The sequence below is a fragment of the Caloenas nicobarica genome, chromosome 7 (genome assembly GCF_036013445.1).
Source record: "Caloenas nicobarica isolate bCalNic1 chromosome 7, bCalNic1.hap1, whole genome shotgun sequence".
Classification (NCBI taxonomy): Eukaryota; Metazoa; Chordata; class Aves; order Columbiformes; family Columbidae; genus Caloenas; species Caloenas nicobarica.
The window spans coordinates 13,768,326-13,790,520 of NC_088251.1; the positions used below are offsets into that span (position 1 = coordinate 13,768,326).

Here is a 22,195-nt window from a genome sequence, read left to right on the forward strand (position 1 = left end):
AAAAACCCAGCACCTGCTGTTAGGAGATTTACATTACACGGCTAGTCACCAACTTAACTGTGTCTGAATTACTTTGTTTCTCTGAGAGTGTTCACAGTTACAAGCACTGCTCTTGGCTTCCACTGCAGCCCTCAAGGGAAGATAATACCTTCTCATAACATACACAGAAACTGTGGTTTTAGTATTTATTATAATATCAAAAGTATAAAACTGTACAAAATACAAAGGCAGAATGTGGCAGTGTTTTCTTTAAGCTGTCAAAGCTGTATGTGCTTTGCTTTAGGTAACTTGTCTGATTTACCATAATTGTACTTAAATCCAACTGGTCATATTGAGAGCTAGGAAACTTTGTTGAGGTACCATGACACACACTCAAAATTCCACAATAATTTAGTTTTAACCTTCTTTCTTCAAAGAAAATTTCCAGGTGAGCTTTCTAATAACTCTTCCACCCTTTATTGTGATGTATAATGACTGTAATATACCTTGACTCCAAGAGTCAGAGAAGGATGAGTGAGGAGGTAGTCCTCCATCTCTTTTACCTTAGAAATGTCAAGTCCTGTTTTTATTTTCACTAGAGTCAGCAGATTGTTCAAGTGTCCAAGCCCCTACTGGAAAGTAATGAGGAACACAAAACAGATTTCCCTGTATATAGCTTGTAAGAGCTGTAGGGGGAAAAAAACAACCAACGCAAACCAACCGAACAAACAAAAAAAAACCCCACACAACCAAACCAATAACCACATCAAACTGAGCCTGTCCTTTGGTGGTGGCATTTTCTGTTCGAAGACCCAGAAAGAAGTTATACTTACTGGTGTTTTGTATGTTTTACCCTCCTTTAGAAATAAAGCACTGAGCTTTAATGGTTGTCCAGGAGGACTTCTTGTGATGCAATGTTTTTGTGGGTAGAAATTATCCCTTCAGCAGACAAGCTGGTCTTTCAAAAGCAACCTGATAATACACTAGGACTGATTAATCCTTTTACTCTGCAATAACGTTTCAGTTTCTTGGTTAGTTCTACATTTTGATATATTAAACCCCATGCAGAAAGGACAGAAGTTTTTGAAGTTCTTTTAGATCTAATACAACATAAAACAGTTTAAGTCCACTGTTTTAATAGTGGGTATTTCAGTTGTGTCTCAGTCCCCCTCCCCCTTTATTTTTTTCATACAATGAAGTATGAAAGTAAATGAAGTTCACATTGCACTTCTGGTTGCTTATCGCACTTATAGCATTGGCTACCTGTGAAAACAGAATGACAAGATCTGCATTTCCAATACCTCAAAAGAGCACAGGAGTTTGAAATCTTTTCAGGACTCGGGTACCTGGATGTATAAAACCCAGACATGGAACTTGGCCGCAGTTCTCCACAGGCCTCTGCCTGCAGGACCTGCTCGTTGCTGCGGTGCTCTCACCATACCTGTTGCCCAGCCCAGGCCACAGTGGATTAAACTACATTCTTCTTTTCTGAAACGGAACATTTTCCACTTATGTTTGAGATTGATTAAACATTTGCTAACCATAAATTAAGTGCTTTAAAAAAATCATTTGAGAACACATACCAAGGCTGTTAACTTTCCACAAGTTTCAGCAGATCTCAGTATCATCTCCGAGAGGAGACAGACATTTTCAAATACATATATATATATATATATTTCTATCAAAGCACCACAAACAATTTCTTCTTTTACAGCCACAATGTCTTGTCAATCTCCAGCATTTTCAAACTGTGGATAAATATCAATCAGCAGAACTAAGATGCTGCTTGCATTAGTTTACATAGTTTTGTTTTTCCTGCAATGGACTAGTGGGATCCACCTGTACAAGACCTTCCTCCTCATCTCATGTCCTGAGGTTGCTACTGCCACGACATGGCACAGTCAGTCTCACAGCTCCCGACTCACTGTGAGCTGTAGGCTCCTGCCGCCAGCAGCAAGTTTCTGCGTGTGAAATGGAGGTGTATGACCGGGGTTGACTTGGTCATGTATGTACCTAGTAACAAGTCCTGAGAGTTTTCAGGCAAGTTTATATGTCCAGTGGCTGTGGTAAAGTCATCAGTTTCTAAATCTTCGAATGCTTTCACAGCATCCCACAGACGAACTGTGTTATCCATTGAACCTAAAAAGAAAAAAGAACACCAGTTTATAGTCTCTTATTAACAACAAAGGTATATTAAAAAGTTACTGCGGAGCAAGTTAACAGAAATTAAAGCTCAAAAAGTAGGTTTGCTCAAAACTATAGACTTATGCCCTTATCCTGCAGGAAACAGACTTTAACAAGCCTCTGCCACGCTGAATGCACACATAAAAGCTACCAGGATTTCACCTTTTCTGCAATCTAACCTGAATGCCCTGTGGGTAAAGCACAAAGAGCTACTCTCTCAAAACACTTGGGCTTGAATTACCTCACCCTGCACTGAAAGAACAGGACCATCCTGTGGGCTAGATACCAATTTCAGGAAATATTTATGATTCTAAGCCAATAACAGTTTCTTTGTTTGACACAGGGAAGACAGCAGAATTTCACAGGCCCAGTGCCCCATGCTTTCACTGAAGCGTTGGTAGATAAACTGAAGTAACCACCCTGCAGGCTGGATCAAACCTGTGCTTTGTCTGTCAGCTTTCACTCCTGCAGCAGTGGCTCACTGAGGATTCTCACTGCAGTGCATTTAGGAACATACTCCTAAATAAATCTAGAATAATCCTAGCCTGGTTTAATGCAGAAATTACCATGATGTAATTACAGTGTCTGTCCATTGTTTTTTCTGTCAGTAAGTTCAACTTGTTGGCTAATTTTGACCAGGTGGCAGAACAGAACAAGTTTCAAATTCATTAAATTCCCATATATTTTAAGAAAACAGTTCACTAAACACAGAGAGACACAACTTTGTGCCTCCATGAAGAGAAAACTGGCAAAGGAGCTCTGCTGTTTTAGACACCAGAGAATCCATGTGGACAGGCAGGAAAAACAAGCGGGCTTCACAAGTTCTGCTGCTCATAAACCTGATTGTTAATATTACACACACATTTCTATATCAAAAATCTACCATGAAGAAACAGTAAGGGTGTGGATGACTCATCTTCCTTTCTATCCCTTCCTCTCTCTTCTTTTCAGTCCTGCTGCATGTCCCACTCCCACTCCAGTATCCTGTTCCTCTCTAGTCCAGCCACTTCTGTTCTGCCCTGGAGTTATGTCTCACTTCAGATTCCAGCCCCAGCGCTGTGCACAGATCCTAACCTTCACTACCGTCTAACCACACAGCCCCTTCCCTTCAGATCCTGGAATAGTGAGGGGTTATACTTCACAGCCTAGTGAAGTACTTGCCTTCTACCAGCATTTTAAGTTTCTGCTTTTGCTAAGCAAGTGATTCTACTTTGTCTTCCTCAATCTGAGTAACCAATTATATCATTCCTCTTCAGACTGAGGGAACATAATGGAAACTTCACTGTTTCCAGTGAATTTTACCTGATGCTAAAATTTCCCCATCTCTACTGAATCTGAGCGCGTAGACAGTGTCAGTGTGACCTTTTAATTCTCCAACCATCAAGCCATGTCCAATATCCCACAGCAGAACTCTGCCATCTGTTGCTCCAGTAGCCAGAAATCGTCCATTAGGAGAAAATGCCAATGAATGAATTGGTCCCTAAAGCAGACATTGGGGGAGAGGGAGGAGGAGCAGACACAACCAAACAAGTTAATAATTACATCAACTCACATTCAGTCAGTCAAGCCATATTCATTGCGAGCATTACTCTTCAGAATCCCACTACAGAAATAAAATCACTTTCACACTGTGAGCGATCTGCCTTTACCTTATGTCCAGTGAATATTCTTACACAATTCCCATTCAAAACATCCCAGAGCCGTACAGTCCTGTCTGCAGAGCCTGTAGCAATATAGTTGGAGTTTGGATGGAATCGGGTACACGTCACATCAGCAAGATGGCCAGCAAATATCCGTAAAGGCTGGTAGTGATCTGTTGCCCACAGGCTGGGAAAAAAAAAAAAAAAAAGCTTTATTCATAAAAAGAACTCTAATGAAGTTCAGTATCTGTTGCACAATGAGGAATGAAAGGAAGTAACTATGCAGTAGTTTCTTACTAGTCAGTTTACTGAATTAGCAAGATCTGTTTTGGAAAAGTATACTTTCAGAAGGGAGAAATAAAGAATATTGTCAAGTTGTTAAACAACTGGAAGAGAATACTTGTAATCAGATGGTCACATAAGAGGACAGCATCTCTCTATAGGCATCGGATAATCATGTATGTTGGGGAAAAAAAAAAATCAAAACATTTGTTCAGCATTTTAATTGACAGGAAATAAAATTTATTTCCAGCAATAGGGTAGGCTAGAGTATGTCAGCTGATCACTTTCAGGGTTAATCCACCACAAACTGACCCAGACAAGTAAAAAACCCATCCACTTTCTTACCGAGCCACTCTGTCGTGTCCCCCTGACACAAAGTAATAACCATAAGGAGAGAACTGTGTATCCCATACTGGATAGTTGTGTCCTTTATATCCCACCAAACATGTGAATGTTTGGAGACTCCACAATCTGACAGTGCCATCCTCAGAACAGGACAACAGATAGTTCCTGTCACAGGAGAAAGTACAGCATACTACATATCAAACTTACACATGGACTATATAACCATTGCATAAACACTGAGATGTCTATGGTAAGAAAACTATGATAAGAAAAACTGTCCACTGAACAGCATCTGTTTAGCACGTCAGATATAAATCAGCATTTTGGTGGGGTAAGCAACAATAAACAATTGAAGAAGAATGTAGTCCTAGGCCCCTATGCAAAAAGGAGAGATAACTGGATGTTGATGACTAACTCTGATGACACAACAATAATGAGGGGAGAAAAAAACAAAACAAAAAACGCAAACCACATCCCACAGAGCTGATCTTTACTCAGGAATTCCAGTTATATGAAAAAATGACTAGTAAACTGCTATGCTATGTTACTTTAAAAAATATTTTAATGTAACTCTAAACTAAATTTCAGGATTCCCCGAAAGAGAATTCATACCATGTTCACATTCTCAATTCATAATTATAGACTCTACATTCATGTTCCACACAAATTTACTTCTCAGCTGTGTTTCTGTGGTGGTTGTTTCCTGGCTAGCCACATGCACAAGCAACACTTTAGACATTTAAACTTTTCTATTGTCCAGACTCTCATAATCACATAATGGTTTACAGTCTCTTACTTTAAAAATTCTATTCCATACATTTTGAAAATAAAGTCTCAGTAGAATATGAGAAACTTGAAGAAGTGCAATGATAAGCTACTCAGTCTGCTTTTATGATTTGTAATACTATAAGTGAAATCAATGCTGCAGTATTGTTTCTCTCTACAATTCAGTTAGTTAAAACCCATCTGAAACTACAGTTTGCAAAAAAGATGGTCTATTTTGCCATTTAAGTCCTGAACCTCAAAAAAGGTGCTGGCATCCTCAGCTCCAGTGGGTTTCAGGAATAGCTGAGAGTGCCCTGAGCATAATGAGCACTTACACTCACACACGGTTTCTTAAAAGCTGCATAAACAAGAATTGCTTTAACCTTCTGGAAAAAGCTGCATTAAGAACATGTTTGCCTTCAGTAGCACACAATGAAAATTAAAGACAAGCAAACTAGTTAGCTTGTAAACTTATTTTACCTATCAGGACTGAAGCTGGTGCCATAGACAGGTCCACTGTGACCATATAAAATCTTCAACTCACTTGCTGTTTTCTCATCCATGATCCTCTCCAAGACATCGTCTGATTCTTTGTCAATGAGACTGAGGTCTGCAATATTTCAAAGTTCATGTATCATAATAACTGTCAAAAGTTCAAAGACAAATGCAATGAACAGGAAAACAAACAAATTCTTTCTAAAAGAGGCAAGTGTGATGTGAACATAACAAAGTATCTCAGAATTGGTAAATTCGAAATATACAATGGCATTTAAAATACTTTTCACCATTGTAAAAGGTGAAAATAATGCTTTACATAAACAATCACTCTTAAGTCTTCACCAAGAGCTAAAATAAATTAATTCTGACATGTTATTTTTCATACATGTATTGTTCAGCCTCCAAACACAATAACATCTTCTTGATAGCAAGATATGCCAAATTTTCACACCTTTTCCCGGGAAGTTAATATGCCACAAACACACTTTCCAGACATGGCCTGACAGCTGCACACCACACAGAACTTAAAATAACTTTTAGTCTGTAGGCTACCATTTGCTGAACACCATGACCACATCTCAGTTAAATATCCAGAGTAAGAAATGTTTGCGTGGTATCTAGCTTTAACTGCAACACATTGTTACGTAAACTGAGAGATTAATGAAGCCTGGTTTCCATGGATTTGTGTAGATGTTGAGCTACAGAACACTTTATTCCATCCTTCTCAGAGTTCCTCCTATAATTTCCCCCAGAGTACCTAGATCACCTGAACCCAACCGTCCACTATACCCCATAGTTACCATCCGGTTAAGAAGATGGGTAGTTCCATGCTAGTTATAGCTAGTTCCAAGCTCCATTCATCAACCACCTCACAGCAGGTGTATGCAAACAGATCTCTCATTCCTTTAAAAATGTTTCTAATGGTCATATATAAGATACAATCATACATCTCTTTACATATTGTTTCTTCAAAGTGAAAGCATCTAACTGCTGAACACAACTCTCCTGCCACAGACAGCCTTCTCTGTTCACAAAAAACACAACTGTCACAAGTAATACATGCTCATATTAAGTGTTATTAATTACCTGCTGCTGTTTTCACACTACGCAGCTTTTTCGGAGTCACAGACCACACTCTGACAGTAGAGTCAGCAAAGCCTCCTACAATCATGCTTGAGTCATCTGTAATATCCACTGCAGTCAGACCCTATACACAAAATATCCATTTATATTGTTTGTATCTTTCATGACATGTTTCAAATATTACAAAATCCTAAGTTCTAATAAGAAAATTAACTTGACTTACTTACAAAAAATAACTGAAGTTATTTACAAAAATTAGTGGATTATTATAATTTTCTAGGATAGACGGAAACACTCTTAAATTATTGCACCATTAAAAATAAAACTATATGAACGAAGCATAGTCAATAGTGACAAAGCAGTACTATTTTCCAGTATTTCAACGCAAGCCATCTGCCATATTCTGTAGAATACACTTTCAGCCCCACAGGAAAAGCTAAAGAACAAATCATGGCAAAATCAGAGCAAAACCAAGGAACATGGAAATTAAATAGTTTAAGGAGTCTTTAAAGAGAATTTTGAACATTTTAGAACATCAACTTCGCAACACTTATTCCAAATACTGCAATAACCCTTGCCAACTCTGTTAAGTCTTCTTTCTTTATTAAGGGTGATGTTCATAATTTTGATTCCCTTTTCCATATTACCCAAACTCTTCTTTTACCAACCTGGTAAGCATTAAGGAACGTGTAGAAACAGATGGAGGGCAGGCACTCTGGGCCAAGACGCACACGCCTTGCAGCTTCTTTCATATTCATTACTTTATCCAGCTTGTCAGAGTCTTTCAGTTCAGGCAGAGGAATCCTACAAGAAGCACACACTTTTACAAACTGAAAGCGCTTTCCATATTGTTAATCTAAACAAAGAAAGCAAAACCTTTGCATGCAACCCTTTACTTCAGTATTCAAATAAAAAAACAAGAATTAGAAAAACAAAAGACTATGTAGAAGATTAACCGATGAGAACAAGAGACAGTAGTTTTAAGAATTTCAGACGGGCAGAGGAACAAGATAAATAATTGAGTATGACCTGAAAAGATTAATGGGTAACTGAGCAAAATTTTATCAAGGAAAATCTAGATTGACTTGAAGAGCAAAGACAGATGGTTATATGCTAAGCTTTCTACTACCTCCCTTACAAGTCTTACGTCTAAAGCTGTGTACAGCTGAAATGGCCAAAATGCTAAAAAATGTCACATGAACAGTGATGCAGATTTGGCATGACAACACTGGATTTGAAAAGACTTCTCTACACATTATTCCCTTGGTACCTATTTTGGGGAGGAGCATTAGGGTCTTGTTTTTTACTTTTGGACCCTCCACTATCTTTTTTAGGTTTTTTCTTCTTTGGCTTTCCTTCCTCATTTTCTCCTTCTTCATCTTCATCATCCAATGGCACATCAAACTCTGGTTCTTTCAATAAGCCAAAGAAAACCTGCAAGCCAGTAAAACACACATTGGACAAAACGGTATTTGCTGTTCTTACTGAAAACTATTTTTTTTTTTTAATGGAAACTTTCTAGGGTAATAGTCCAAGCAATAGAGCTGCCCCTTTAAAACTGCTGTGTGTAATACTACTGCATAGGCTACTGCTTAACCCATAACAAATGTAGTACATATTGTGCTGTTTTACCCAGCAACTGATTTGGACAACTCTAAGTTCTCCCACCATCTCTTAGCACTTCCTTAAAGCAGAATCCTTATGGCTTACATAGTTTATCTCTATAGTACTGCAGTACTACACTGTCAAGATCTACACAAACAGCCCTTGTGGTAACAACTGGCGGTAAGAATTACACCTGTTGTACAAGCGAGGAAGCCAGATAGTCAGGTGTCCATTTTTAAATGACAGAGTAATTTAATTCAGGAGTTAGTTTCTAAGTTTAGTTCAGTGGGCTGAATACAAGGCTGTCACTCAAAAGGGTTCAACAGTTTATTCTACCAGACAGTGAAACATCTTGAGCTCTCTACTCCTGCCAACAACTATTTTTATAGTTCTCTTCCTTTGTTCTGTTCATGCTGTCTTTTAAGACCTCAAGTGGCCATTGTCATTCTATACTGAGGTATCTTCCTGAAAAACTAGGGAGAACTGTTCAATTATAAGAGTGCAACAATCTTTCCCTCCTACCTTTGCTTTATTAGCCTCTCGTTTTGCCTCCCCAGCCAAGCTTCCAACCATAGCATCTATCTGTTGTTTGCTGCGAGGCATTCCATCAAAGATATCAATGTAAAGATGTTCCTGAACAATGTTCCAGATCTGATTGTTCTGCTTTTCCTGAAGATGCCTCTTCAAGAGTTGATAAGAGTCACGGGAAATACGCAGCACAAACTTGCTTGTTCGGAAATCCAGCATGGTCTCGTTACCTTTCATATGTTCTTTTTTGGTTAAGCTCGATAATACACGCAGGTCATCCTGGTAATAGCACTCCTGATCCCCATGAAATCTATTGAAACAATTTAAGATGTGATAAAATACTTATTATGAAAACATTATCTCCTAAGTGCACACTTATTTACACTACGTTAACACGAAATATATATCTAAGGACCTTTTGGAAGCTACTGATTACACATGGGATTATTCTTCTGATGAAATAAGTTTCACCTCGGGGAAGACACACCAGTGACTTACTGTACACAGTAAGAACATTCAACAGTTAAAAACTGAGATGAAGACAACACACAAACGGAACCTCACAGAATTTCACATACCCAAAGGGTTCTTGCCTGAAGTAAATAGTTACACTAACATGTTTATTTACAGAAATGAAACTCTAATTTGTGGTATCATAAAGTACAGGGCATTTTTTTATTATGCAAGACTACTTGGGTGTATTTATATCTGATTCATTATATGAATACGCACAGTTAATATATTTCTCACTCTCCCATTATATAATAGCTAACATATGACTAGAGTTTTCTATTTTTCCTCAAATCATGTTATAAAATAGTTGTGGCAGGGCACATTTTAACTATTTACAGAACCATCTTTTCTGACCATATTGGAGGGAGACAAAATCATCTTTTTGGATTGAAATATTTCATAATTGGCCTGAATCCAGAAAACAAATTAAATTTTATTTTCTCAAGTGATAAAGAAGTGAAACACAGTAAGAGCACAGAAAATTGTAGATTAGCCATAAATTAATTCCTTCAAACTTAGTTGAAGAATTCCAATACACATGCTATGACATTAGCAAATATTTATAGCATATATTACTTGGGCATCTCCATGCAATTTTCCAGTGCTAAAAAAAAAAAATTTAAAAAAACCCCAACTTTCTCTAAAGAAGCAGCATATCTTCATTGATACTTTGCAGCAAGGAGCCAAACATCTCACTATAAAGATGGTTCCAAATATGCACATGGACTGTTCAAAAGCATACAGTTTGCACATCTTTCTAACATACGAGATTGGAAAAGGATTTAAGAACAGTTACTGTAATCCATGGCACCATTACCTCAGATTCCAAATCTCTTCAACGTTAGAGAAGAAAAATAATACGTATATATACACCTATGCTACTATAGTTTATAGATTTAATCAAAGAGCAAACACAAAATAATGCAGCTGAACAAATTAAATACATTACCTTTCAAAAAAAGACTTTGCTTCACTCTCATGTTGATTGTAGACCAATTCCAAATACATGTGCACAAAGAGAGGATAAAACAGCTGAGACAATTCTGCTCGATGACAATCCAGGGAACACTCAATGAAGTGTTTTAATCCACTGTAGTATTCCTCGTACAGCGTCGGGTCTCCCTGTTGATTGTAGGCTGACAATACTGCACTCACATCTGGCTGGTCTTCCACAGCAACACCGCCTCCAACTGCAAAACCATTAGCATATAACAAGAGCTTGTAAGACAGCCCACAAGAGTCAGCAAATATACAGCGGCTAACAGCTCCGCTGGTAAAGCGAGGTTCTCTCAGCAAAACGTGACACTAAGTCTTGTGCTTGTTTAGCACTAAGTTTAAATGACACAAGAGAGAGGATGGTAGCACATTATAGTCCTGCAGCCAATTCTCCTACCACCTCCAGCTGTTTTTGCACTTTCCCTGCCAACAGTTGCCTATAAGGTATTTATCATAGTACCTAATTCAGCTGGGATTATAAGTGTAAAGGAAGATGCCACTAACATCACCAAAATAAGCTATCTTTGCTGCTAGGGCAGAAACTGTCAAATGAGGAGTGGAATCTTTCAAAACCTGTAAGAGAAACCCACTACAATTATTTTGCTTCCAGTACGCAAGCAAATTAAGTTCATCAAGTGAACAACTCACCAAGATCGCTACACAACCCCTACAGGGCAATGACTTTTTGTCACTCGCTAACACTCTGAGAGCTCTGCTCTCCATCGCAGTCATTAAATGTTTTCATTGGTTTGTCTTCTATGTAAAAACAATCGTATAAGGTGATACCAGGAACAGGCTGGCTTTATACTATACATTTCCTGGAACTCAGACATACCAGTTTCTGCAGTTTCATGATACTACTCCGTAAAGCTGCCCCACAGAACACCTTGATTAAACATACTTGAGTCCAGTTTTCCAAAGGACATCTAAAGCACCCAGCAAATCAATCCATAAATGTATAAAGCCTCCTCTAAAAGTATCCCGTGGACCCTTTTTCAAAATGCGGCCTGTACAAGAGCCCTCCATTCTCAGCCCTACAGCCACATTTTGGACCACCATCTCTAACTACAACACCGTTAGTCAAGACTGGACACAAAAGACAAGGGAAAGCACCTCACTCTTTAACAGTACTCCCTGCAAATACAACCGATACCCTTTCCTTGGCTCCTCACTCCAGGGAGGTCACCTCCAGGAGACCCTGATCTCTTCCCGAGGTGTATGGGCAAACGACACACGCAGGGGTCCCGCCCAGAAGGCCATCATAGACTCTCGACTCGCACCCTTGGAAGGGCCACCCCGAGGGAGGCACGACCTGACAGCGACCCTTGTGCCCCGCATCACGGAGAGCGGCTGCGGGAGGCACAGGCCCCCCACGCCCCAGGGGTCCCGCCGGGACGGGGCGGCCTCCCGCCCCGCGCAGCGACCCCGCAGCCCCCGGCGGGCCCCACCTTTCCCCGGCGGCACCGCGGTCACCGCCGCCACCCCGGGGCTGGAAGAGGCGACAGTGGCGGCGCTGCCTCCTATGGCGGTGGCGGCAGCGGTGGTGACCCGGCTGAGCAGCGCCTCGCCGCCGGCAGCGTCCGCATCGCCGCCCGGGGCTCCCAGCAGCCCGGCGCCGGCGGGGCTGAGGGCAGCGGCGCCGAGGTCGTCGCCGAGCAGGCGGGCTTCGCGGCGCAGGATCTCTTCGGACTCGCGGAGGTTGCTGCGCCGCAGGAACTGCAGCACGGCCACAAGCGTCTGCCGGTCCAGCGCCGTCGGGGAGGCGGCCGGGCCCGGCGCCGCAGGCTTAGCGGGAGCCGCATCCCCACCGCTCCCCGCCACCTCCCCCTCCGCCGCCGCAGCCGGAGGAGCGGCGGGAGCGGCGACTACGGCGGCTGGAGGAGCAGCGGGAGGTTGCGGCGGCGTCCCCGCGTCAGGGTCCGGCTTTACCGCCGCCACCTCCGCCGGCTCCTCAGGTAGCGCCGCCATCTTGCATCGCCCCCATTCGCCGGCAGCGGGCAGCTGCCGCCAGGCGCGGATGCTCTTGCGACAGTCCGGGCAAAGGGCAGATACTGCTGCTGCCTTCGCGCCTCATTTTGCGACATTGCCAGGAGCGCTTTATGGCAGCGAGGATGGCCTGAGTCTGGCGGAGCGGTTGCGAGGCAGCTGCTGCGCTGTGGGAGTCCTGGCGCTAAGTAAGTGTAATTTTGGGTCGTGACTGTGTGGATGTGAATCACGGAGCTCAGCGGCGCTTGGGGAGTGCGTATGCGAGAAACCTCGTTCAGAAATGGATTGACTCGGTGCCAACAAGCCTCTACCAGTGCCCACGATGGCCTAGGGACTGTGTGCCCTTATGGGCCTTGCTCCGAATTAAATAACTTACGGCTTGCTCACTTGGTTTTCCAGGAATTTCGAATATTGCTTTTTTCTATTCGCGTTTAATAAATACAGATTTGTTGATATTACAGAATTTAAACCTTTTTTGAATGAAACAGGTATATTGTGGCTGATGTGCTCTTGTGATAAACGACTGCCTGTGCTTCATTAGCAAGCCGGTTAGTTCATAGCTGGAGGAGCGACAAGTGTAAGCAGACCGCAAGATAAAAGCGCTACAGGCTAGGAAAACGAACTGCTGTTTGAGGCTCAGCGCATGCGCAATGCCTCGGGCATGTGCCCGCTAAAACCACAGTTCCCGTCATGCCCCGCGCCGCTACCGCGCACGCGCCGTGGGCGGGCTGCGCTGGCGGACTACCGCTCCCGCCCTCCCCCGCGGGCGGCCGGCAGACGGTCCCGCGTTTGCCCCGGTCTCCGCCCCCCACCCCGAGCCATGGACACGGAGGTGGAGGTTGGCTCCGTGGTCTCGGGGCTGTCGGCCGGGGATGGAGCAGGCGCGGGCCCGGCCGATGAGGACCAGGAGATGGAGGGGGCTCCCAGCTGTTCGGGGTCGCGCTCCCTCCCCTTCGAGTTCGAGCGGAGCCGCTCGGAGTCCAGCGGCGATGAGGACGACGACGAAGACGACGAGGAAGAAGAGATGGAGGAAGAGGAGCTCGAGGGTGACCCCGGGGCTCGGTTCGGGACGGACGACGGGGAGCTCGACTCGGACGACGACCGAGAGGTAGGGACGGGGCGGGGGGCTGAGCGTCCTCTGAGGCGAGGGCACGCGCCGGCCGCCACCGGAGCAACGGCTCCGTCGCGCGCCGGGCCTCGCTCCCGGCGTGCCCCGCGCCGCCGCGGGGCGCGTGTGGCTCGAGGCGGGGGCGCGCGCTCCCTGCGGCAGCAACGGCGGGACCAGCCGGGATGGAGGGGGCGGCCCGGCCGGGGGGTCCACGGGCTCCAGTGCGGAGCTCGGTACCGCGGCGGCGGCTGTGAGATATGAGGGTGGGAATGTGAGCGTGAGGAGGGCACGAGGTGGTGGGGCAGGCAGCCCGCCCTGCTGTGGGGAGGCTGCTGGGAGTGAAACACGACGTCTTCAGGTGGCACCTGGCGTCTGCGGGAGGTCAGTTTTCAGGCAGGTCCTGTAAGCAGTGGACTTCAACTTTTACATGCTTTTGCAGACTTTTGAAGACTTCCAGGTGTGAGTCTGGACCCCTGCTTGGGCAGTGTAAGCTGTATGCTAATAGGCTTTTTAGTATTAACAATTTTCATTTTCTCTGTCTCATTTAAATGAAGCCCCTACAAACTGTTGGTGTAGCTGAGAGAGTGGTGAATGGTGGCATGTGGACAAAACAAATGGTGTCATTGAGAGAAAGAAAGCCCCTTAGTCTAACTTTGAGACTGCAGGAAATGGAACATGATCTCATGTGTTACCTTTCTCAGACAGATCTCAGATCATTGCTATCAAATAAATTTGTTCTTTTTTTGAAATAGTAGACTTCCAACAGGAAAATTGTGAAACTATTTGTATGTATTCCTGCTAAATGTGCTTCGTAACCAGAATTCAGAGCAGTGAAATTTTAGTCTTTGCTTCAATATGTATTTGTATAACCCTAACTGTGTGTAGAAACAAAACACAGCACTAGTTAAGTATCTTGACTGGGGAGCCCAACACGCTTGCTGAGCATTTTCAGATAATGGTATTATTTGCTACCAGTATCCACTTCAGTCTTGCTAATTATTTAATATTCTGTTAGAGTTATCCAAAAGAACTCTTCCCAAAAGGGCAGTTTATAGTTTGCTTTTTGGAAATGATTCATGAAACAAATTGGATTGCCGTTCACAAAAAGGTCAGTTCAGAAGATTAGATTAAATTCTTCAGAAAATAAGAAAACTCTCTAGTGTGTTGATCCAGATTGTTTTCATGGTTTAAGGCTGTGATATTTTAGAAGCTGCAATCAGGAAATTTCATGGCTTAGCCTTTGTATTCAAACTCTTGCAAACTGTCTTTGTTTGTAGCGTATGATAAACCTCGCAGAATTGACCCCTTACATCCTGTGTTCCATCTGCAAAGGTTACTTTATTGATGCTACAACTATTACAGAATGTCTGCACACCTGTAAGTATCAGTATTGTCGTTCTAAGAGTTTAGTTGCAAATTCAAACAAAGATTAGCTGTTGAGATATTCTACCTTCAAAAAGATAATTCTCTGTTTGATATGAATGTGTGTTTATTCTGTTCCTTAAGGAAAAAATATATATACTTTTGGTTTTTTTAAGTAGGCTGTAAGAATTTGGGTACGTAGCTGAGAAAAGACAGTTGAGTGACCCTGCTCGCAAGGGACTAGAGAGTTTCCTAAATTGTTACCAATATGAGCTTGTAAGCTCACAAAACTCAGCAGGCAGCCATGTGGAAATACAGTTTCAGATACACAAATAGTTATATGCATCCATGGAACAGTTAGTCTATAGCCTGATGAATAGAAATAGGTGGATAATAAAAACTTATTTCAATGTTCTTATCTTGTTATTTTTCCCCTCAATCCTTTTGTTGTCTTAGCAGTTTTTCCATTGCTAACACAACTATTTTCTCTCAAAGCTAATAAAACGCTTTCTGTGAGCTGACTTTTTCAGCCACACCCACGTTCCCACCTGAATTCAAGAATCTCAACTTCCTGGTCCTTCCAGCTGCTAACACTACTTAGAGGGAGATCTCGTCTATTTTTTTTTTTTTTTTTTTTTTAGTTAACGTGGCACTGCTTAGTAGTTTGATCTATGCCATGTAATATTCAGTGCAGTTTGTAATTTAAGAAAATACACAGCTGTTAGTAATGACAGCATAATGTTGCAAGTGCAACTGCAGTGATCTCTGAGAAGTTCCCTGGTAAATGTTGCAGAAAAGTTTGTGTTCAGGCTGACATGGAGCTGATTCAATAGTAAGTTATTTATTCTGGATATTTCTACTCATTAGCTTTCTTTCCAAATTTTTAAGGTACATGTGAAATACAATGAAAATGGCAGAATTATAATTTCGTACCTTGTTTTTTCTACTGAAACTGCTTGTAGTATGCTTTTCAGCAGACCTTTTATCTGCAGCAGTCAGTATTCTGTTGTCTTAGCTCTACTCTTTTTCTGGGTAACACAATTACAGCATTGAACACCCGCTGTTGCGTCAACTGGATTAGGATTATTCATAGGAATAATTCTAACTGAATATCAGAGAGTGTTGTATCCTGTACAGGCAGACAGCTGCTGTTTACTTGAGTTTTAAAGTTGAAAGACTTGCTTAGTTTTGTTTCTGACAAATTTTAATTGAGAAGTCTGGGTGTAATTGCTTCTCTTGCTTAAACAGATGGTGTTGTATAAGGGACATGTGACTTTTATGAGGTTTCTTTTCTTTACAGTTTGTAAAAGTTGCATAGTGAGACACTTCTACTATAGCAACAGATGTCCAAAATGCAATATTGTTGTACATCAGACACAGCCCCTTTATAATATCAGGTAACAAATTCATGTCATTTTTATAGGTATATTTTTTCCAAATTTTGCTGCTTGCTTTTAAATGTTTTGATTTACAGACTTGTACTGCTTTCCTATTTCAAATGAAGGAACAGTTACAAGAAATGCATTGTGTTCTTTGTTTATTTAAGCTTCATCTTAATAGCAAAGATAAAAATACTCAATTTCTTGTTTTATCTGGTTTGTATCCCTTTCTATAGTTTGTTATCCCCCCACCCTGGGTATTTTTATGCATTTACTTATTGTTACAGGTGATATGAGATCTTCACTATTCTCTTTGATTACCTTTTAGACCAAGCTTTGTTGGCATCGTATACTTACTAGCTCTGAGAACAGAGTTTTAGTTTCTTGAACTGTTCATGAATTCTTGAGGGGTGATGCTTTTAGCTTTCCATGACTTCTGCTATTAGAGCCCTGCTGTCAGGACATGAATTTAGGCAGATGCGGAGTTGCTGCTGTGTCACTCTTCTCTTTTTGTACGTTGTATTTCAACAGTGTATTTGGCATCTCTGTTGCAATTTAATGAAAACCATGCTGTATTGCACCAAAGACTCTTTTGTTTTGTTTTGTTTTTTTCTCTTTAATAGACTGGACCGGCAACTGCAAGACATAGTCTATAAATTAGTTGTCAATTTAGAGGAAAGTAAGTCCCTTTCTTTATTATATCCATTTAGAGATGACTGAAGAGAAAACAGTAATTCAGTGCCCCATTTCTATTGTTAGCTCTTTAAAATAGCTTTGTCACATTTGATTATAAATCTTACTTAATTAGCTGTGCCAACTGGCATCTTTCTGGCTGCTAAATGCTCTTATGGGTATTTGTATGTACCCTGTCTCATGAAACACAGCTGTTACTGTATCCAGACAAACATCTGGATAATATTTCACAGCCATGCCTCATATTCTTTAAGTACAGCAAATGTCATTACATCTAACAAGTTCACTTGCCTCAGTTGAAAAAAAGTTGCCAAGACTGATTCTTTCAAATGCTTTTATTTTTTCCTCACTACCACATTTATTTTTCTGATATTAAGTGTGTTCACTGTCACATGTCATTTACCTTGAACTTGGGGAGCTAATGAATCCGCACAGTCCGCTTATGTGGACTGACTGAAATATACACATCTCATGGATATATACGAACTATAGATGGTATAAATACAGTCATGGCAGGGCAGCCTATAGATGGTATTAAAAGGGTCATGACAGCCAGAATTATGCTAGTTTTTGCAGGTATTTCAGTGTGATTTATGTCCAGCTTCTCTCATGTCTTCCCAGTTTTTACTAACAAACTCTTAGGATATCTTAAGTGTCCCAGCCTCATCTGGAATACTAGTTATGGTGAAGGTCTGTAGGAACTTAAAAAGTTTTTACTGCTCTGAGCATTAGAAACTATATAGATATTCTCAGTGTCTGAAACACCATTCCAATCTGTTCTCTACTGTGGTTTTTGGTTTGGTTTTTTTTCAGGAGAGAAAAAACAAATGCATGACTTCTATAAAGAAAGAGGATTAGAAGTGCCCAAACCAGGTGAGCTGTCATCACTTTAGAGGATACTGTTAAGGTAATATTTACAATACCATTGATTCTTAAGGCCTTTCCTTGAAATATTAGCTTACAAGAGAAGAAGATATGTAGTATTGGAAATATGGGATTCTTGGTTGCCTGATTACGGTAACTTGTCACAGTTCTCAATTACAAAAATAGATGGAAAAGGCAGCAGTTAAACCCAGATTGTGGCTGGATTTATTTTTAAACACATTCTATTTTGCCTGCAACCAGGAAGTATATATATAAAATATGTGTTAATTTTATTTTCTTGATCTTGATAAATTATGGACATCACCAAGGGGTAAAAATAAGAACTTCAGAGTCTGTTGACAGATGAGGAATTAGTCTAATTATTTCTCGTCTTACTATCAAATAAACAGCTCTTTGGAGAAGTGCCATGCTGGAAGCTAATAAAACTCTGGTTCAGATACACAAGAAATGTATAAAGAGCTGGTTTAGTAATAAGAAAATAGGATGAATTGCACAGACTCTTTCGTTATGAGCTCATCTGTTTTGCTTGGCGCATGTTAGCATCTTATGCTGCTTTTATTTCAAGTTATGTTTGCATTTTGGCTATTTGAATATTTTAGCTGTCCCACAGCCAGTTCCAGCAAGCAGAGGAAGACCTCGAAAAGTTCTGGGCTCCATGTTCCGGATCCCACCAGAACTTGACATCTCCATACTTCTGGAGTTCATTGGGTGAGTTGTGGGCAAATGTAAGAGCAAGTGGGTGATGTGAGGGTGCTGCTTGTGTGTGTCGGACTGGCTCTTAGTTGTCATTGAATGTTCATTTCCTCCATCTCAAATAGCAGATGGGGAGCTGGTTTTAACTTACTGTGCAACAGTGAAAGCCAACTATGCATAGCTAGATGATGCAGATAATTAGATGTGTAAGGTGGCTTTCTATGACAACAGCTTCCTAAAAAGCATAGTTTTAAATCTTAATGTGTTTGTTTTATTTTTAACGAAGTAGTATAGTCTCACTAAGCTGAATTATGAAATACCTATCTCTTAAAGTTCCTTAATCCCTGTAGGTGGCAGTACCATTAATGCTGACTATGTTAGGACTTGCTCATGTAACTCAGCGACTGCAAATGCAACCTGGGCAGCAAGAGCAGTGCTCCTGTAAATGTTATAGGTGGGGGTAATAATGTGGTCCACTATTAAGTTTAGCTGACAGTTTCCCAGACTTTAATGAATTACGCTGAAGCTTTTGTATCAGGACTTACCTTTAGCCGTGGATCGTGAGGGGGAAATCCAGCCCCAACGCTTGAGTTGTTTCCAGGTACACAAGGAAGATAAATTGTATTCTTTTGGCCATGTGTAAATTTATATGTTATGATTGAGACAGCGTAATTGAGAAAGGGCTGAAAGTTGTAACTACTCTGCTAGTGCCATACAGTGCAGAACCTCAATTATGGAAGGGAGGCAGCTTGTCTTTTGCAACTCTTGCCTCTCTACCCAGATTGTGCCTGCTTTTGGCCTGACTTTGCCTGAACAAAATGTTCAGAGGACTCCAATACGTAATCATAGCAAACTATTACACAAATGATGTAAAGTCAAGCCATCAGAAATTTGGAACTTCTAGCAACAAAGCATACCATCTTGATTCAGTCTCAGTCTTGTAGATATCATGTCCCAGTCTTTCAATATGTCCAGTGTTTCTACCATGTCTTATTTTATTCAGAGTACAGAACAAATTTCCTCCATGGGTAAATTTTGGCCAGGTAGGGAGTGATGTGTGGGGTTTTATGTTGTTGGGTTTTTTTTTTTTTAAGTGTTGCCCATCATGTGGCTTTTTTATTTCTTTAAATGGGTGAGAAGTGGGATTGCAGGAAGAAAAGATAAGGTCTTCAAACTAATCCAGGAGGGAACGATCTGTGACTGTTCTATAAAATGGCCTTGTGAATCCACATACCTGGCTTAATTTCAGCGTTCATTTTCTGTATGCCTAACTTGCAGAATTGCCGAATGCTCACAAGCACAGCTGAAAGCAGTGGGAGTCAGACTAAAGCTGTTGTATCTAATGTTCTGCAGACAAATCCAATCTTTTATGTTCCAAATTGGGCACTTACAGTTCTTAGTTACCTTTCAACACAGTCTGTCTCAGGTTCCTCTTTTTAAACGTGGTATTATACTGCCATTCTGCTGAGTAGGATGGTATGGAAATACATTCATGTGTTGAAGAAATGAGACAGAGGAAATTAATGCTTTAGCATTAAGAGCAGGATTGTCATAAGTAAAGCCAAGAGCCTTGTGTTGAATGGGAGAGGAAAACAAAGACACTATATAGCTTTTCACCGTGTGACTGTTTTGTATTGTACGTTCAAAACTTAATTATAGTTTTTAATTGTACTTTTAAAGGCTTATTTCACTATAACAAATGTGGTCTAAAACACATTATATAATTAGTACAGAGTCCCAGCAACCCTTTCAGGTTGGAACACTTGGTGACTCTATAGGAGAGTTTCCTTAGATTGTCTTGACTGCAGGATTAGAGACAGTTTGAACTCACTGTAGTGAAAGTACTTTGGGTTAGATCTTCACTCTGAAAGTTTCCTGGTTACTTCCTCCCCTCCTGTGATTCTCGGCAGGTATGTTTTGGGTTTTTTTTCAAAGCAAGAGGAAGATGTTGGACAACTTAAATCTCAAAACTAGTAAACATTTATCTGCCTGTCTGTAGAACAAAATTACTTTTGAACCTGTACTGTCGTATTTGTTTTTCTGGTAGTTTTATTTCGAGCTTCCATTCCAGTGTTGGCAGCAAAGCAGGTAACACTGTGCAAATACCATCTATACTATGTGAAAGTGTCAGCTTTGTTTCTGTTACTTATATGGACGGAAGCACAGAATATTTCTAACAGAAAAAGGATGATGGCTTAACAGCATCTACTTCACAATTTATTTTACTTACTACCTTTGGTCTTCTTTTATACTTTATATGTTTAAGGATTAATATGTTTTCCCCTTTGAAGGTCAAAATCAAAGAGCTTTTCTTGACAATGGGAGATTAAGGAAGCTCTTTGGATAGAGAAAACTTGGAGTAGATTGGACCAGCCAGCGGAAATTGTTACTTTGAAAGTCTGTCTATATTGTGTCTGTAGAGTATATAATATAGTTGCCTGTGGCTGTGAAACTGTATCAAACAAAATGAGAGCTGCAATGGAAAAGCTTTTTTTATGTTTGTTTCTTAGTAACTTTACATTTCATTTCAGTAGCAGAATTTGATTATAGTTTTACTTAACTGGTAGCGGGTACATGCTTAGAGGTGGAGATACTCAATTACAATAACTTGAAGTGCCACACTACAGTGTGGCCTGCACAAGCATTACAAATACCTTTCTTTGCTATCAAATGGTCAGTAAAAGTATAGTCGATTTAGAGTGATGTTTGATTTACCTCTCCAGTGCAATGAAATGCTGCATTTTTTTCTTCTCATAGGTACATACTTGCTGCTGCACTGCAGGAGTAGTGAAATGTCATTAATTGGGCTTATTAATTGAGAAATTTATACATTGCACTATGAGATGGTGATGTGGAGTCTAGATGATCAGTAGTATTAACAGATCACATGCTCAGACCTCTGTTGAAGCCAGCTGGGAATTTGGTCATTTGCCACCTTTGTGTGTATCTCACCTTCCAGAGAAACACCTGCTGCTTTCCTGAGTTCCTAGATAGCATTAGCATTAATCCTGGGGTATAAATAGTCTGGAAGGCCAACAACTAGCCCAGAAATCCTCTTCTGTGGTTAGGCATGTTCTGTCAGCAACTTCTTAGGTACTGTCTGCTAAAGTTCCAAATATTAAGGATGGTGAAGTATGGATGTTTGGGTAGCATTAATATTACAACCTATTCCTATGAAAATGAGTGTTATGTTGTATTTAAAAATGGCTTTAGGCTGTGTTTTGTTTTGTTTTCCATTTCATGTAGACAAACGTTATAGTCATAAATAGCTAAATTCGCAAGAAAAATGGAGTACCAAATAAAGGGTAGGAGAAAAAGATAAATTCAGTCTAATGTTATCCTATGTATTAGAGTTTAATGAAAGGAAGAGCCTGATTGGGAAAATGAGCTTGATATGCCAGGCTACTAAATCAGTAAGTGACTGTTATAATAAAGAGCTTGAGGGTGTTAATAGCTGTTAACCATAGCAATATTGATTGTGTTTTCTCTTGTTTTTCAGAGCTAACGAAGGCACAGGGAATTTTAAGGTGCAGATGTGATTTGAATTTTTCTGTTATGATTGTCTTACTTCAGAAATATGTATAGCCTGAATGTATTTAATGTAGTTTGTTTTTCTTACACTGAGTGCAGCCTGAACTTTCATCAGCATAGTAATAACCAACCTTGCGTTA

At 40.8% G+C, this 22,195-nt stretch overlaps 2 protein-coding genes across 6 annotated transcripts in view; one reads left to right on the forward strand and one right to left on the reverse strand.

Annotated features, from left to right (window-relative positions):
• Window positions 1–180: 180 nt before the first annotated feature.
• TAF5 (TATA-box binding protein associated factor 5) lies at window positions 181–12,395 on the reverse strand. 2 transcript variants are annotated; one of them, XM_065639287.1, is made up of 11 exons: window positions 11,867–12,395; window positions 10,372–10,612; window positions 8,904–9,219; window positions 8,047–8,210; window positions 7,445–7,580; window positions 6,780–6,900; window positions 5,676–5,805; window positions 4,431–4,595; window positions 3,813–3,990; window positions 3,466–3,643; window positions 181–2,118 (listed from the first exon to the last, which is right to left on the reverse strand). In XM_065639287.1, the coding sequence occupies exons 1-11, from the start codon at window positions 12,384–12,386 to the stop codon at window positions 1,901–1,903; spliced, it is 2,367 nt and encodes a 788-aa protein (XP_065495359.1). In that variant the 5' UTR covers window positions 12,387–12,395; the 3' UTR covers window positions 181–1,900. The 2 variants fall into 2 exon arrangements, with proteins under 2 accessions (XP_065495359.1, XP_065495360.1); XM_065639288.1 differs by lacking the exon at window positions 4,431–4,595.
• A 778-nt stretch (window positions 12,396–13,173) lies between these two features.
• PCGF6 (polycomb group ring finger 6) overlaps window positions 13,174–22,195 on the forward strand; it is a 32,126-nt gene continuing 23,104 nt past the window's right edge. For 3 of the 4 annotated variants that reach the window (XR_010606469.1, XM_065639214.1, XM_065639212.1), the window contains exons 1-7: window positions 13,174–13,512; window positions 14,790–14,889; window positions 16,175–16,271; window positions 16,877–16,932; window positions 17,760–17,819; window positions 18,431–18,539; window positions 22,024–22,051. Coding sequence is in view for 3 of the 4 variants with exons in the window: in XM_065639214.1 (XP_065495286.1) it covers window positions 13,225–13,512; window positions 14,790–14,889; window positions 16,175–16,271; window positions 16,877–16,932; window positions 17,760–17,819; window positions 18,431–18,539; window positions 22,024–22,051 (738 nt within the window). In the remaining variant the exon portion in view is untranslated. The remainder of the gene's footprint in view (window positions 13,513–14,789; window positions 14,890–16,174; window positions 16,272–16,876; window positions 16,933–17,759; window positions 17,820–18,430; window positions 18,540–22,023; window positions 22,052–22,195) is intronic. The other variant, XM_065639215.1, reaches the window with a different exon arrangement.

Bases quoted from the DNA above. Each gene is read 5' to 3' on its own strand.
- TAF5 (XM_065639287.1), bottom strand. From the start codon at position 12,386: ATGGCGGCGCTACCTGAGGAGCCGGCGGAGGTGGCGGCGGTAAAGCCG. The intron at 9,220-10,371 runs GTAATGTATTTA...TTGTTTCAATAG, and splicing joins GCAAAGTCTTTTTTTGAAAG to ATTTCATGGGGATCAGGAGT. The intron at 2,119-3,465 runs GTAAAATTCACT...TTTTCTTTTTAG, and splicing joins TGGGGAAATTTTAGCATCAG to GTTCAATGGATAACACAGTT.